The 12714-nt window shown below is 44.2% G+C and overlaps 1 protein-coding gene across 5 annotated transcripts in view; it reads right to left on the bottom strand.

Moving 5' to 3' along the window:
* The window catches only part of ap4b1 (adaptor related protein complex 4 subunit beta 1), a 39929-nt gene that overhangs the window by 2558 nt on the left and 24657 nt on the right, over positions 1-12714 (bottom strand). For 3 of the 5 annotated variants that reach the window (XM_090185598.1, XM_090185599.1, XM_090185600.1), the window contains 7 exons: positions 7096-7194; positions 5779-5890; positions 5616-5699; positions 5275-5378; positions 4818-5025; positions 257-574; positions 44-144 (listed from right to left, as the gene is read on the bottom strand). In XM_090185598.1, the coding sequence (XP_090041724.1) occupies positions 44-144; positions 257-574; positions 4818-5025; positions 5275-5378; positions 5616-5699; positions 5779-5890; positions 7096-7194 (1026 nt within the window). Of the gene's footprint in view, positions 1-43; positions 145-256; positions 575-4817; positions 5026-5274; positions 5379-5615; positions 5700-5778; positions 5891-6681; positions 6854-7095; positions 7195-12714 lie in introns of those variants that run through there. The other 2 variants (XM_090185601.1, XM_090185602.1) reach the window with 2 other exon arrangements.

Genomic DNA, 12714 nt, shown 5'->3' with positions numbered 1-12714 from the left:
CTATTCTAATATCCTGTTTTACGCCAAATTACTGTACACACACCTCCAGACACGCCCCCTTCTCCAGCTGCAGCCACAGGCGTTCAAACTCCTCAGGGGTCAGAGCTGGAGACACAGACAGACTCAGAGCTCCACTACTGCAGTCTGGAGATGGGGGAGGAAGAGAGAGAGAGATGTTTAGGAAAAGATGACATACGCACAGCCATTGGTGGTGAATGTCAAAACATGTTTTTCCCAGCAGCAGACAGATGATCACCTGGAAGGTGGGGGTCTCCTGGTGTAGGGGTCATGGCTTCAGCGTTAGAGGTCAGGGTGTTGGGGGTCAGTGTGGAGGGCTTGGGGGTCGCGGGGTCAGAGTTCCCCACAGTAGAGGCTCCGAGGGTTAGAGGCTCCAAGGTATTGAAGCTGGATGCCCATTGGCTGATGGGCTCAGGGGGCCGTCCAATCAGAGGCCCCAGAGAGGGGTCTGACCGTCGTCCACCCTGGAGGACCTGACGGACCTCCTCAATCCCACAATGCAACAGCCGGTAGTACAGCAGGGCCTGGTCACGCACACACATGTCCACTTCCTCCTCTGAAACACACAGATGTGATGTGAAGCATACCAAATATATTCCTATATTAATGAACTATGTGGTGTGCGTGTACCTATGCAATGGTGTGTGTACGTTAGGGCTGGTCGAAATAAATATATCACAGAATATTTAAAAAACGGATGTCATGACGGTATTTTTATATTAGAATTTTTTTTAAGTTCTTAATTTGCCTTATGAGCAGTGAGTGATCTCAGGGTGCTTTATGAGTAGTGAGTGATCCCTTAAGAGTAGTGAGTGATCTCAGGGTGCTTTATGAGTAGTGAGTGATCCCAGGGTGCTTTAAGAGTAGTGAGTGATCCCAGGGTGCTTTATGAGTAGTGAGTGATCCCAGGGTGCTTTATGAGTAGTGAGTGATCCTAGGGTGTTTTATGAGTAGTGCGTGATCCCTTAAGAGTAGTGAGTGATCCCAGGGTGTTTTATGAGTAGTGAGTGATCCCAGGGTGCTGTATGAGTAGTGAGTGATCCCAGGGAGCTTTACGAGTAGTGAGTGATCCCAGGGTGCTTTACGAGTAGTGAGTGATCCCAGGGTGCTTAATGAGTAGTGAGTGATCCCAGGGTGCTTTATGAGTAGTGAGTGATCCCAGGGTGCTGTATGAGTAGTGAGTGATCCCAGGGTGCTCTATGAGTAGTGAGTGATCCCAGGGTGCTTTACGAGTAGTGAGTGATCCCAGGGTGCTTAATGAGTAGTGAGTGATCCCAGGGTGCTTTATGAGTAGTGAGTGATCCCAGGGTGCTTTACGAGTAGTGAGTGATCCTAGGGTGCTTTATGAGTAGTGATCCCAGGGTGCTTTATGAGTAGTGAGTGATCCCAGGGTGCTTTACGAGTAGTGAGTGATCCCAGGGTGCTTAATGAGTAGTGAGTGATCCCAGGGTGCTTTATGAGTAGTGAGTGATCCCAGGGTGCTTTACGAGTAGTGAGTGATCCCAGGGTGCTTTAAGAGTAGTGAGTGATCCCAGGGTGCTTTACGAGTAGTGAGTGATCCCAGGGTGCTTAATGAGTAGTGAGTGATCCCAGGGTGCTTTACGAGTAGTGAGTGATCCCAGGGTGCTTTATGAGTAGTGAGTGATCCCAGGGTGCTTTATGAGTAGTGAGTGATCCCAGGGTGCTTTACGAGTAGTGAGTGATCTCAGGGTGCTTTATGAGTAGTGAGTGATCTCAGGGTGCTTAATGAGTAGTGAGTGATCCCAGGGTGCTTTATGAGTAGTGAGTGATCCCAGGGTGCTTTATGAGTAGTGAGTGATCCCAGGGTGCTTTACGAGTAGTGATGTATGTAGCTAACATATTCATGCTTCGCCTATTCCTCTGATTTAGAAGAGACTGTTGCACAAACAACATGCTGATTTCGGTCGACACCAGTGGTACTATTTGAGAAAGGTCCAGTGGCCTGAGGTCCGGAGGGACATCGTCCTTTATCGGCGCCGTGGTACAGCGTAGTAACAAACATATTATTTTGAATGTAAACATGCTGAACGGTCAGAACATCACTGAACGGACGGAACGTCACTGAACGGACGGAACGTCACTGAACGGTCGGAACGTCACTGAACGGACGGAACGTCACTGAACGGACGGAACGTCACTGAACGGACGGAACGTCACTGAACGGACGGAACGTCACTGTTGGCCATGCAATATTCCTGTATAAGTCACTCTGGGCCTTGCCCTGCAGTAATGAGAGAAATTACACTTCCTGTCTACAGGCTTTGACCTTTGGCACAAATGGTGTGAGAGCAACTCTGAGACACTGGTGCAGGTGTTCATTGGTGAGCCTCGTGAGGTATTTGTTTTTAATGAAGTTAATTGTGGAGATTCACAGCTGTATGTGTGAATAGGTAGGCCGTGAGAATTTGTTCTTAAAATAAAGGTTAAATAAAATAATAAAATGTGGAGCCAAACATGGTCAGGATGTATAGTGCCAGTTTCTTGAGCACAGGGACGTCAGCTACAGGCACCATCTTTCCCCAGGAAGTGACATGGTCACCAGCCTCAAAGACACGTCGTATTGCAGCTCAATCAACTCCATCTGCTGTGATGTAACATCTACCCATCTAAACATCTATTTTGTTTCTTCTGACAACGTTGTCACATTTGTGACCATGAAGGGGTCATCAAAACGAGCCTTGACGTTCTCCATCAGCTACTGGATGAAATCAACGCGGTTGGGAACATCTTTGTTTCCCTGTGTTTGCACCAGAAGATCGGGGAAGTGGACAAGTTCTCCATCAGCTACTGGATGAAATCAACGCGGTTGGCAACATCTTTGTCTCCCTGTGTTTGCACCAGAAGATCGGGGAAGTGGACAAGTTCTCCCTGGAGATCATTCTTGGAAAGCTCCAATTTCTTCTGGAAAGCCCAGACTGCTGTTATCATATCACACACTGTGTCGTCCAGTCCCTGCAGCTTAACGTTCAGTTGATTAAGGTGTGATGTAATGTCTGTCACACTGTGTCGTCCAGTCCCTGCAGCTTAACGTTCAGTTGATTAAGGTGTGATGTAACGTCTGTCAAAAATGCAACTGTTTCCATCTTCTCCTCATCTTCCAAAAACTCAAAAACTGAGTGGCCTTGTCACTCTTTTGCTCTGATAAGAAAGCTTTTCCTCCCGATTGGCCCAAAAGCGTTCTAAAACCCTGCCTTTGCTGAGCCATCTGAAGTTGTTGTGCAGTAGTAAGTCATCAGAACTGTCATTGGCCTCGGTCAGAATGCCTCGTAGCAGGCGGTGCATTGGCCTCGGTCAGAATGCCTCGTAGCAGGCGGTGCATTGGCCTCGGTCAGAATGCCTCGTAACAGGCGGTGCATTGGCCTCGGTCAGAATGCCTCGTAGCAGGCGGTGCATTGGCCTCGGTCAGAATGCCTCGTAGCAGGCGCACCGGTGCATTGGCCTCGGTCAGAATGCCTCGTAGCAGGCGGTGCATTGGCCATGGTCAGAATGCCTTGTAGCAGGTGGTGTTGTAGGGATGACGTTGCTCTCAAAGTTGATCAGTTTCATCATTGTTGTCATGACCTCAGAATACTCTTCTTCCAGACAGGCACACAGGACAGATTGATGGTTGATGCAGTGATATGATGTCAGTTCAGGATGCTACAGACTCACTGCATATCAGGCACATTGGTTTGGTACTAGTTGCAGGGAGAATGAATAAATACTGTTCAGTCCACTTGTCTTCGAACATACGGTTGTCAGAGTGAACAAGCCATATTAACAAAGATACTGCTATCTCAACTCCTATCTGTGATATTTACTGTTGAGCCGCGGTTAAATCTTTCTGTTTCTTTCTGCCTGCTTGTCCCAAGGTTCCGCAGAGGATATTTGCATTAATGTGTAATTTGATTGGGTAAGACGCGGCCTCTCGTATTTGCATATAACCACGCAATTAGACGGGGCCACTAGTAGAGGTGGGCGTTGCTATGAGAAAGAGAGGTTGCTGAGTTAAAGAGGCCGCTGCGCACTGTTGATTTTTTTTTTTTAAAGCTGTCTAAAAAATAATGTATTGACTTTTATATAACAAAAATGCAATGTTGTCACGTCCGGATTGACTATTCTCTGGGTCCAGACCCGCACATCGCGGCCCCCAAGTTGAGTGTGGCTGGTCTACACCATCACTGGTATTATCCGGCTGTATGGCTAGTTACGTTTGCTCTGACTCAGTACATTTATTAGCTAGCTAGCGATAAGCATTAGCATTTAGCATTAGCGATAAGCATTAGCGATTAGCATTAGCGATTAGCATTAGCGGCTGACTAGACGTCAGCTCAACTCGTTAAGAAAAGGCAGACTAGCTGTTTGTAGATGTAAGAAACACAAACTAATAGTGTCATTATATAACACTAGTGGATTTCTATTAAGAAGCAAAGTGGAAACAGAGTGGTTGTCATCAGCATCGACCAGAGCGCGTCTCGTGGTCGAGGCTCAACACAAGCGCTACTTGAGTGACAGGGGGCGGGGCTAGGTCTGTGTGGAAAGCAGCATGGAGAGAGGAGAGAAAGAGAGAGAGAGCGAGAGAGTGGACAGAGATGACTCAAGTAGCGTAAACTACTATAGTAAACTATAAAAATGGACATTACACACAGTGTATCCTTTTCAACAAATCAAACATTCAAATATCGTTCTACAAGGTAAAGTAAAAACCCAAACCGGTCCGTGCATCAGTACCGGTATATGGTAAGACACAGTATACTACCGCCCAGGACTAGTGGGTTCTATGCAGTGTGTGTGTCTACCTATACAGTAGACCAGCAGTCGTCCCATCATGTCCTGAGTCTCAGCAGGTCTGGACAGGAACAGCCGTAGTGTTGCAGTGAGCAGCTCTGTCTTGACCTCCGCTGACACCTCACTCCTCACCCCGTCTATACAGTCCTCCAGCAGATAGGGGGCGCCAGTCACCCTGTCCCCGTAGACACCCAGCAGCCACAGCAAGGCCCCACGACCCTAACACACACACACACACACACACACACACACACACGCCCACACACACACACACATACAAAAACATTACAAGGCAGAACAGACAGAAGGGAAGACAGGCAGACAGACAGGCAGACAGGCAGGCAGGCAGGCAGGCAGGCAGGCAGGCAGGCAGGCAGGCAGGCAGGCAGGACAGACAGACAGAAGGGCAGACAGACAGACAGACAGACAGACAGACAGACAGACAGACACAGACAGCCAGACACCTACCTGACTGTCCTGTAGATTGTCCTCCCATCCTTCCAGAGCTGAACACACTGCATCTCCACACTGAGGACACACCCACACTAAGTCCCTCAGAGTCTGGAGCACGGCTGGAGAGAATTAATTCATGGATGAATTAATGGATGAATTACATTTTATTTTTGTGTCATTTGTGGCTTGTGTAAATGTGTGTGTGTGTGAGTGTGTGTTTGTATAGTGTGTGTGTGTGTGTGTGTGTGTATAGTGTGTGTGTGTGTGTGTGTGTGTATAGTGTGTGTGTGTGTGTGTGTGTGTGTGTGTGTGTGTGTGTGTGTGTGTGTGTGTGTGAGTATAGTGTGTGTGTGTACCAGAGGTGATGTGTTCTTGCTTCAGTCCCAGTAGTCCCGTGAGGATGGCCAGACACCTGTCAGTGTAGCTCCTCCCTATACTACCTGCAGAGAGACAGCCATTACAATGATCCCGTCCTCCCCAATTAAGGTGCCACCATCCTCCTGTGGTCTGCGTGTGTACCTATAGCGTTGATAGCAGTCTGTGAGGTCTCAGTGTTGACGTCAGTACAGTATCCTCTCAGCTCGTCCAGAACCATCGCCACGTTGTCGTCATTCACCAACTCAACCAGCACCTGACAATCAATCAATCAATCCCCATAGACAGTTACCTCATCATTCACCAACTCAACCAGCACCTAACAATCAGTCAATCAATTAATCCCCATAGACACAGTTACCTCATCATTCACCAACTCAACCAGCACCTGACAATCAATCAATCAATTAATCCCCATAGACACAGTTACCTCATCATTCACCAACTCAACCAGCACCTGACAATCAATCAATCAATTAATCCCCATAGACAGTTACCTCATCATTCACCAACTCAACCAGCACCTGACAATCAATCAATCAATTAATCCCCATAGACAGTTACCTCATCATTCACCAACTCAACCAGCACCTAACAATCAATCAATCAATTAATCCCCATAGACAGTTACCTCATCATTCACCAACTCAACCAGCACCTGACAATCAATCAATCAATTAATCCCCATAGACAGTTACCTCGTCATTCACCAACTCAACCAGCACCTGACAATCAATCAATCAATTAATCCCCATAGACAGTTACCTCATCATTCATTAATTCAGCCAGCACCTAAATAGCTACATTTACATTCATCAGCTGCTCTTATCCAGATCCAATCAGTACATTCAACTGTTTAGAAAAACAGCCAAATAATCAATTAATCAATTATTCACTCCCTTATTGATTAGTCAATTCATCTAATAATTCACTCCCTTACCTTATTGTTATTGATTAGTCAATTAAACTGTTTGATGTAAGGTGGTTCAGCATAGCCCTACCTGCATCCTGTTCTGTTTGATGTAAGGTGGTTCAGCATAGCCCTACCTGCATCTTGTTCTGTTTAATGTAAGGTGGTTCAGCAGGACCCTACCTGCATCTTGTTCTGTTTGATGTAAGGTGGTTCAGCATAGCCCTACCTGCATCTTGTTCTGTTTGATGTAAGGTGGTTCAGCAGGACCCTACCTGCATCTTGTTCTGTTTGATGTAAGGTGGTTCAGCAGGACCCTACCTGCATCTTGTTCTGTTTGATGTAAGGTGGTTCAGCATAGCCCTACCTGCATCTTGTTCTGTTTGATGTAAGGTGGTTCAGCATAGCCCTACCTGCATCCTGTTCTGTTTGATGTAAGGTGGTTCAGCATAGCCCTACCTGCATCTTGTTCTGTTTGATGTAAGGTGGTTCAGCAGGACCCTACCTGCATCTTGTTCTGTTTGGTGTAAGGTGGTTCAGCAGGACCCTACCTGCATCTTGTTCTGTTTGATGTAAGGTGGTTCAGCATAGCCACAGAAGAAGCGCTTGTAGTGTTCCCCCATCAGACCAGGCTCAGAACGGAGCAGCAGCTGGAACACAAACATTACACACACTGATTATAAACATTACACACACTGATTATAAACATTACACACTGATTATAAACATTACACACACTGATTATAAACATTACACACACTGATTATAAACATTACACACACTGATTATAAACATTACACACACTGAATATAAACATTACACACACTGATTATAAACATTACACACACTGATTATAAACATTACACACACTGATTATAAACATTACACACACTGATTATAAACATTACACACACTGAATATAAACATTACACACACTGATTATAAACATTACACACACTGAATATAAACATTACACACACTGAATATAAACATTACACACACTGATTATAAACATTACACACACTGATTATAAACATTACACACACTGATTATAAACATTACACACACTGATTATAAACATTACACACACTGAATATAAACATTACACACACTGAATATAAACATTACACACACTGATTATAAACATTACACACACTGATTATAAACATTACACACACTGATTATAAACATTACGCAAAACTAATCGCAAATCATCAGTGCCTGACCTCACTAACTTGTGGCTGAATGGAAGCAAGTCCCTACAGCAATGTTCCAACATTTAGTGGAAAGCCTTCCCAGAAGAGTGGAGGCTGTTATAGCAGCAATGTTCCAACATCTAGTGGAAAGCCTTCCCAGAAGAGTGGAGGCTGTTATAGCAGCAATGTTCCAACATCTAGTGGAAAGCCTTCCCAGAAGAGTGGAGACTGTTATAGTTGCAAAGGGGGACCAACTCCATATTAATGCCTTCCCAGAAGAGTGGAGGCTGTTATAGCAGCAAAGGGGGGACCAACTCCATATTAAAGCCTTCCCAGAAGAGTGGAGGCTGTTATAGTTGCAAAGGGGGACCAACTCCATATGAAAGCCCATGATTTTGTTATGAGATGTACCATGAGCAGGTGTCCACATCCTGTTGGTCATGTAGTGGATCTGTTTGTACATATGGAACATTTCTGAGATATTTTATTTCAGTTCATGAAACATGGGACCAACACTTTACATGTTGCCTTTATATTTTAGATAGATATAGATAGAAACCTGTGTATGTTAGAATGGATGTTTAAAAACGACAGCTGCATATTAGCCGACACATAGAGCATATCTCGAAGTACAATCTTCTCTAAAAACAGTTATACAATGTGCTCTGCAATGAGAAAACCAGAGTTTGATTTCTAAACCAGAAGAGGATTCTAGAAATTGTAGGATTCTAGAAGAAAAAAAATTCATACTAACCTTCTAAATGTTGACGGTGCCAAAATCTTGTGTGTGACATGTTTCATGATGTTTTATCAGGTTTCATTATGTTTTATCAGGTTTCATGATGTTTTATCAGGTTTCATGATGTTTTATCAGGTTTCATGCATATACATTAGAAACAAAGCACACCACCACAAATGGTGTTTCACCATTTGACCATTTATTCAGTACAGAGGCAAATAGCAAAGGTATTTGAAGTACCTACAAACCACTGTACAGCGCATTCATAAAGTATTCAGACCCCTTCACTTTCTCAACATTTTGTTTATGTTACACCCTTATTCTAAAATGGATTGAATTAATTGTTTTCCTCATCAATCTACATACACTACCCCATAATGACAAAGCGAAAACAGGTTTTTAGAAATGTTTGGAAATGTATACATTTAAAAAAACTGAAATACCTTATTTACAAGTATTCAGACCCTTTGCTATGAGACTTGAAATTGAGCTCCGGTGCATCCTGTTTCCATTGATCATCCTTGATGTTTCTACAACTTGATTGGAGTCCACCTGTGGTAAATTCAATTAAATGGACATTATTTGGAAAGGCACACACCTGTCATTATAAGGTCCCACAGTTGACAGTGCATGTCAGAGCAAAAACCAAGCCATGAGGTCGAAGGAATTGTCCGTAGAGCTCCGAGACAGGATTGTGTTGAGGCACAGATCTGGGGAAGGGTACCAAAACATTTCTGTAGGATTGAAGGTCGCCAAGAACATAGTGGCCTCCGTCGTTCTTAAATGGAAGAAGTTTGGAACCACCAAGACTCTTCCTAGAGCTGGCCGCTCGGCCAAACTGAGCAATCGAGGGAGAAGGGCCTTGGTCAGGGAGGTGACCAAGAACCTGATGGTCACTCTGACAGAGCTCCAGAGGTCCTCTGTGGAGATGGGAGAACCTTCCAGAAGGACAACCATCTCTGCAGCACTTCACCAATCAGGCCTTCATGGTAGAGTGGCCAGACGGATGCCACTCCTCAGTAAAAGGCACATAACAACCCACTTGCAATTTGTCAAAAGGCACCTAAAGACTCAAGACCATGAGAAAGAAGATTCCCTGTTCTGTTGAAACCAAGATTGAACTCTTTGGCCTGAAAGCCAAGAGTCACGTCTGGAGGAAACCTGGCACCAACCCTACGGTGAAGCAAGGTGGTGGCAGCACCAACCCTACGGTGAAGCAAGGTGGTGGCAGCATCATGCTGTGGGGATGTTTTTCAGTGGCAGGGACTGGGAGACTAGTCAGGATCAAGGGAAAGATAAACGGAGCAAAGTACAGAGAGATTCTTGATGAAAATCTGCTCCAGAGTGCTCAGGACCTCAGACTGTGGGCAAGGTTCACCTTCCAACAGGACAACAACCCTAAGCACACATCCAAGACAATGCAGGTGTGGCATTCAGTCTCTGAATGTCCTTGAGTGGCCCAGCCAGAGTCTGGACTTGAACCTGATCGAACATCTTAAAAATAGCTGTGCAGCGACGCTCCCCATCCAACCTGAGAGAGCTTGAGAGGATCTGAAGAGAAGAATGGGAGAAACTCCCCAAATACAGGTGTGCCAAGTTTGTAGCATCATACCCAAGAAGACTTGAGGCTGTAATCGCTGCTAAAGGTGCTTCAACAAAATACTGAGTAAAGGGTCTGAATACTTATGTACATTTATTTTTTTACATTTTTATCTTCAAAACATTTGCAAAAATGTGTCATTATGGGGTGTTGTGATGTCGTTATGGGGTATTGTGATGTCGTTATGGGGTGTTGTGATGTCATTATGGGGTATTGTGATGTCGTTATGGGGTGTTGTGATGTCGTTATGGGGCGTTGTGATGTAGTTATGGGGCGTTGTGATGTCGTTATGGGGCGTTGTGATGTCGTTATGGGGCGTTGTGATGTCGTTATGGGGTGTTGTGATGTCGTTATGGGGCGTTGTGATGTAGTTATGGGGTGTTGTGATGTCGTTATGGGGTATTGTGATGTCGTTATGGGGTGTTGTGATGTCGTTATGGGGCGTTGTGATGTAGTTATGGGGTGTTGTGATGTCGTTATGGGGCGTTGTGATGTCGTTATGGGGTGTTGTGATGTCATTATGGGGTGTTGTGATGTCGTTATGGGGTGTTGTGATGTCGTTATGGGGCGTTGTGATGTCGTTATGGGGCGTTGTGATGTCGTTATGGGGTGTTGTGATGTCGTTATGGGGCGTTGTGATGTCGTTATGGGGTATTGTGATGTCGTTATGGGGTATTGTGATGTCGTTATGGGGTACTGTGATGTCGTTATGGGGTACTGTGATGTCGTTATGGGGTACTGTGATGTCGTTATGGGGTATTGTGATGTCGTTATGGGGCGTTGTGATGTCGTTATGGGGTGTTGTGATGTCGTTATGGGGTATTATGTGTAGATTGTAAATACTTGAAAATACTTATTTTCCACCATAATTTGCAAATAAATTCATTAAAAATCCTACAATGTGATTTTCTGGATTTTTTTTCTCTCATTTTGTCTGTCATAGTTGAAGTGTACCTATGATGAAAATTACAGGCCTCTCTCATCTGTAACTACTGACCCTGTATATAGTTATCATTGTCCATTTGGAAGACCCATTTGCGACCAAGCCTTAACTTCCTGACTGATGTCCTGAGATGTTGCTTCAATATATCCACATCATTTTCCTCCCTCATGAGCCATCTATTTTGTGAAGTGCACCAGTCCCTCCTGCAGCAAGGCACCCCCACAACATGATGCTGCCACCCCCGTGCTTCACGGTTGGGATGGTGTTCTTCGGCTTGCAAGATTCCCCCTTTCTCCTCCAAACATAATGATGGTCATTATGGCCAAACAGTTCTATTGTTGTTTCATCAGACCAGAGGACATTTCTCCAAAAAGTACAATCTTTGTCCCCTTGTGCAAACCGTAGTCTGGCTTTTTTATAGCGGTTTTGGAGCAGTGGCTTCTTCCTTGCTGAGTGGCCTTTCAGGTTATGTCAATATAGGACTAGTTTTAATCTGGATATACATACTTTTGTACCTGTTTCCTCCAGCATCTTCACAAGGACCTTTGCTGTTGTTCTGGGATTGATTTGCACTTTTCGCACCACAGTACGTTCATCTCTAGGAGACAGAACGCGTCTCCTTCCTGAGCGGTATGACGGCTGCGTGGTACCATGATGTTTATACTTGCGTACTATTGTTTGTACAGATGAACGTGGTACCTTCAGGCGTTTGGAAATTACTCCCAAGGATGAACCAGACTTGTGGAGGTCTACAATGTTTTTTCTGAGGTCTTGGCTGATTTCTTTACATTTTCCCATGATGTCAAGCCAAGAAGCACTGAGTTTGAAGGTAGGCCTTGAAATGCATCCACAGGTACACTTCCAATTGAGTCAAATGATGTCATTAGCCTATCAGAAGCTTCTAAAGCCATGACATCATTGTCTGGAATTTTCCCAAGCTGTTTAAAGGCACAGTCAACTTAGTGTCTGCAAAGAATTTTTAGAAAAATGACTTGTGGCATGCACAAAGTATATGTCCTAACTGACTTGACAAATCTATAGTTTTTTAACAAGACATTTGTGGAGTGGTTGAAAAACTCGTTTTAATGACTCCAACCTAAGTGTATGTAAACTCGTTTTAATGACTCCAACCTAAGTGTATGTAAACTAGTTTTAATGACTCCAACCTAAGTGTATGTAAACTAGTTTTAATGACTCCAACCTAAGTGTATGTAAACTAGTTTTAATGACTCCAACCTAAGTGTATGTAAACGAGTTTTAATGACTCCAACCTAAGTGTATGTAAACTAGTTTTAATGACTCCAACCTAAGTGTATGTAAACTAGTTTTAATGACTCCAACCTAAGTGTATGTAAACGAGTTTTAATGACTCCAACCTAAGTGTATGTAAACGAGTTTTAATGACTCCAACCTAAGTGCATGTAAACTAGTTTTAATGACTCCAACCTAAGTGTATGTAAACTAGTTTTAATGACTCCAACCTAAGTGTATGTAAACTAGTTTTAATGACTCCAACCTAAGTGTATGTAAACTCGTTTTAATGACTCCAACCTAAGTGTATGTAAACTAGTTTTAATGACTCCAACCTAAGTGTATGTAAACTAGTTTTAATGACTCCAACCTAAGTGTATGTAAACTAGTTTTAATGACTCCAACCTAAGTGTATGTAAACTAGTTTTAATGACTCCAACC

The sequence above is a fragment of the Oncorhynchus mykiss genome, chromosome 9, assembly GCF_057628025.1.
Source record: "Oncorhynchus mykiss isolate SJ-2025 chromosome 9, ASM5762802v1, whole genome shotgun sequence".
NCBI classification, from domain to species: Eukaryota; Metazoa; Chordata; class Actinopteri; order Salmoniformes; family Salmonidae; genus Oncorhynchus; species Oncorhynchus mykiss.
Note: the sequence above shows the minus strand (reverse complement) of the source record. Positions and strands in the feature narration are given on the sequence as shown.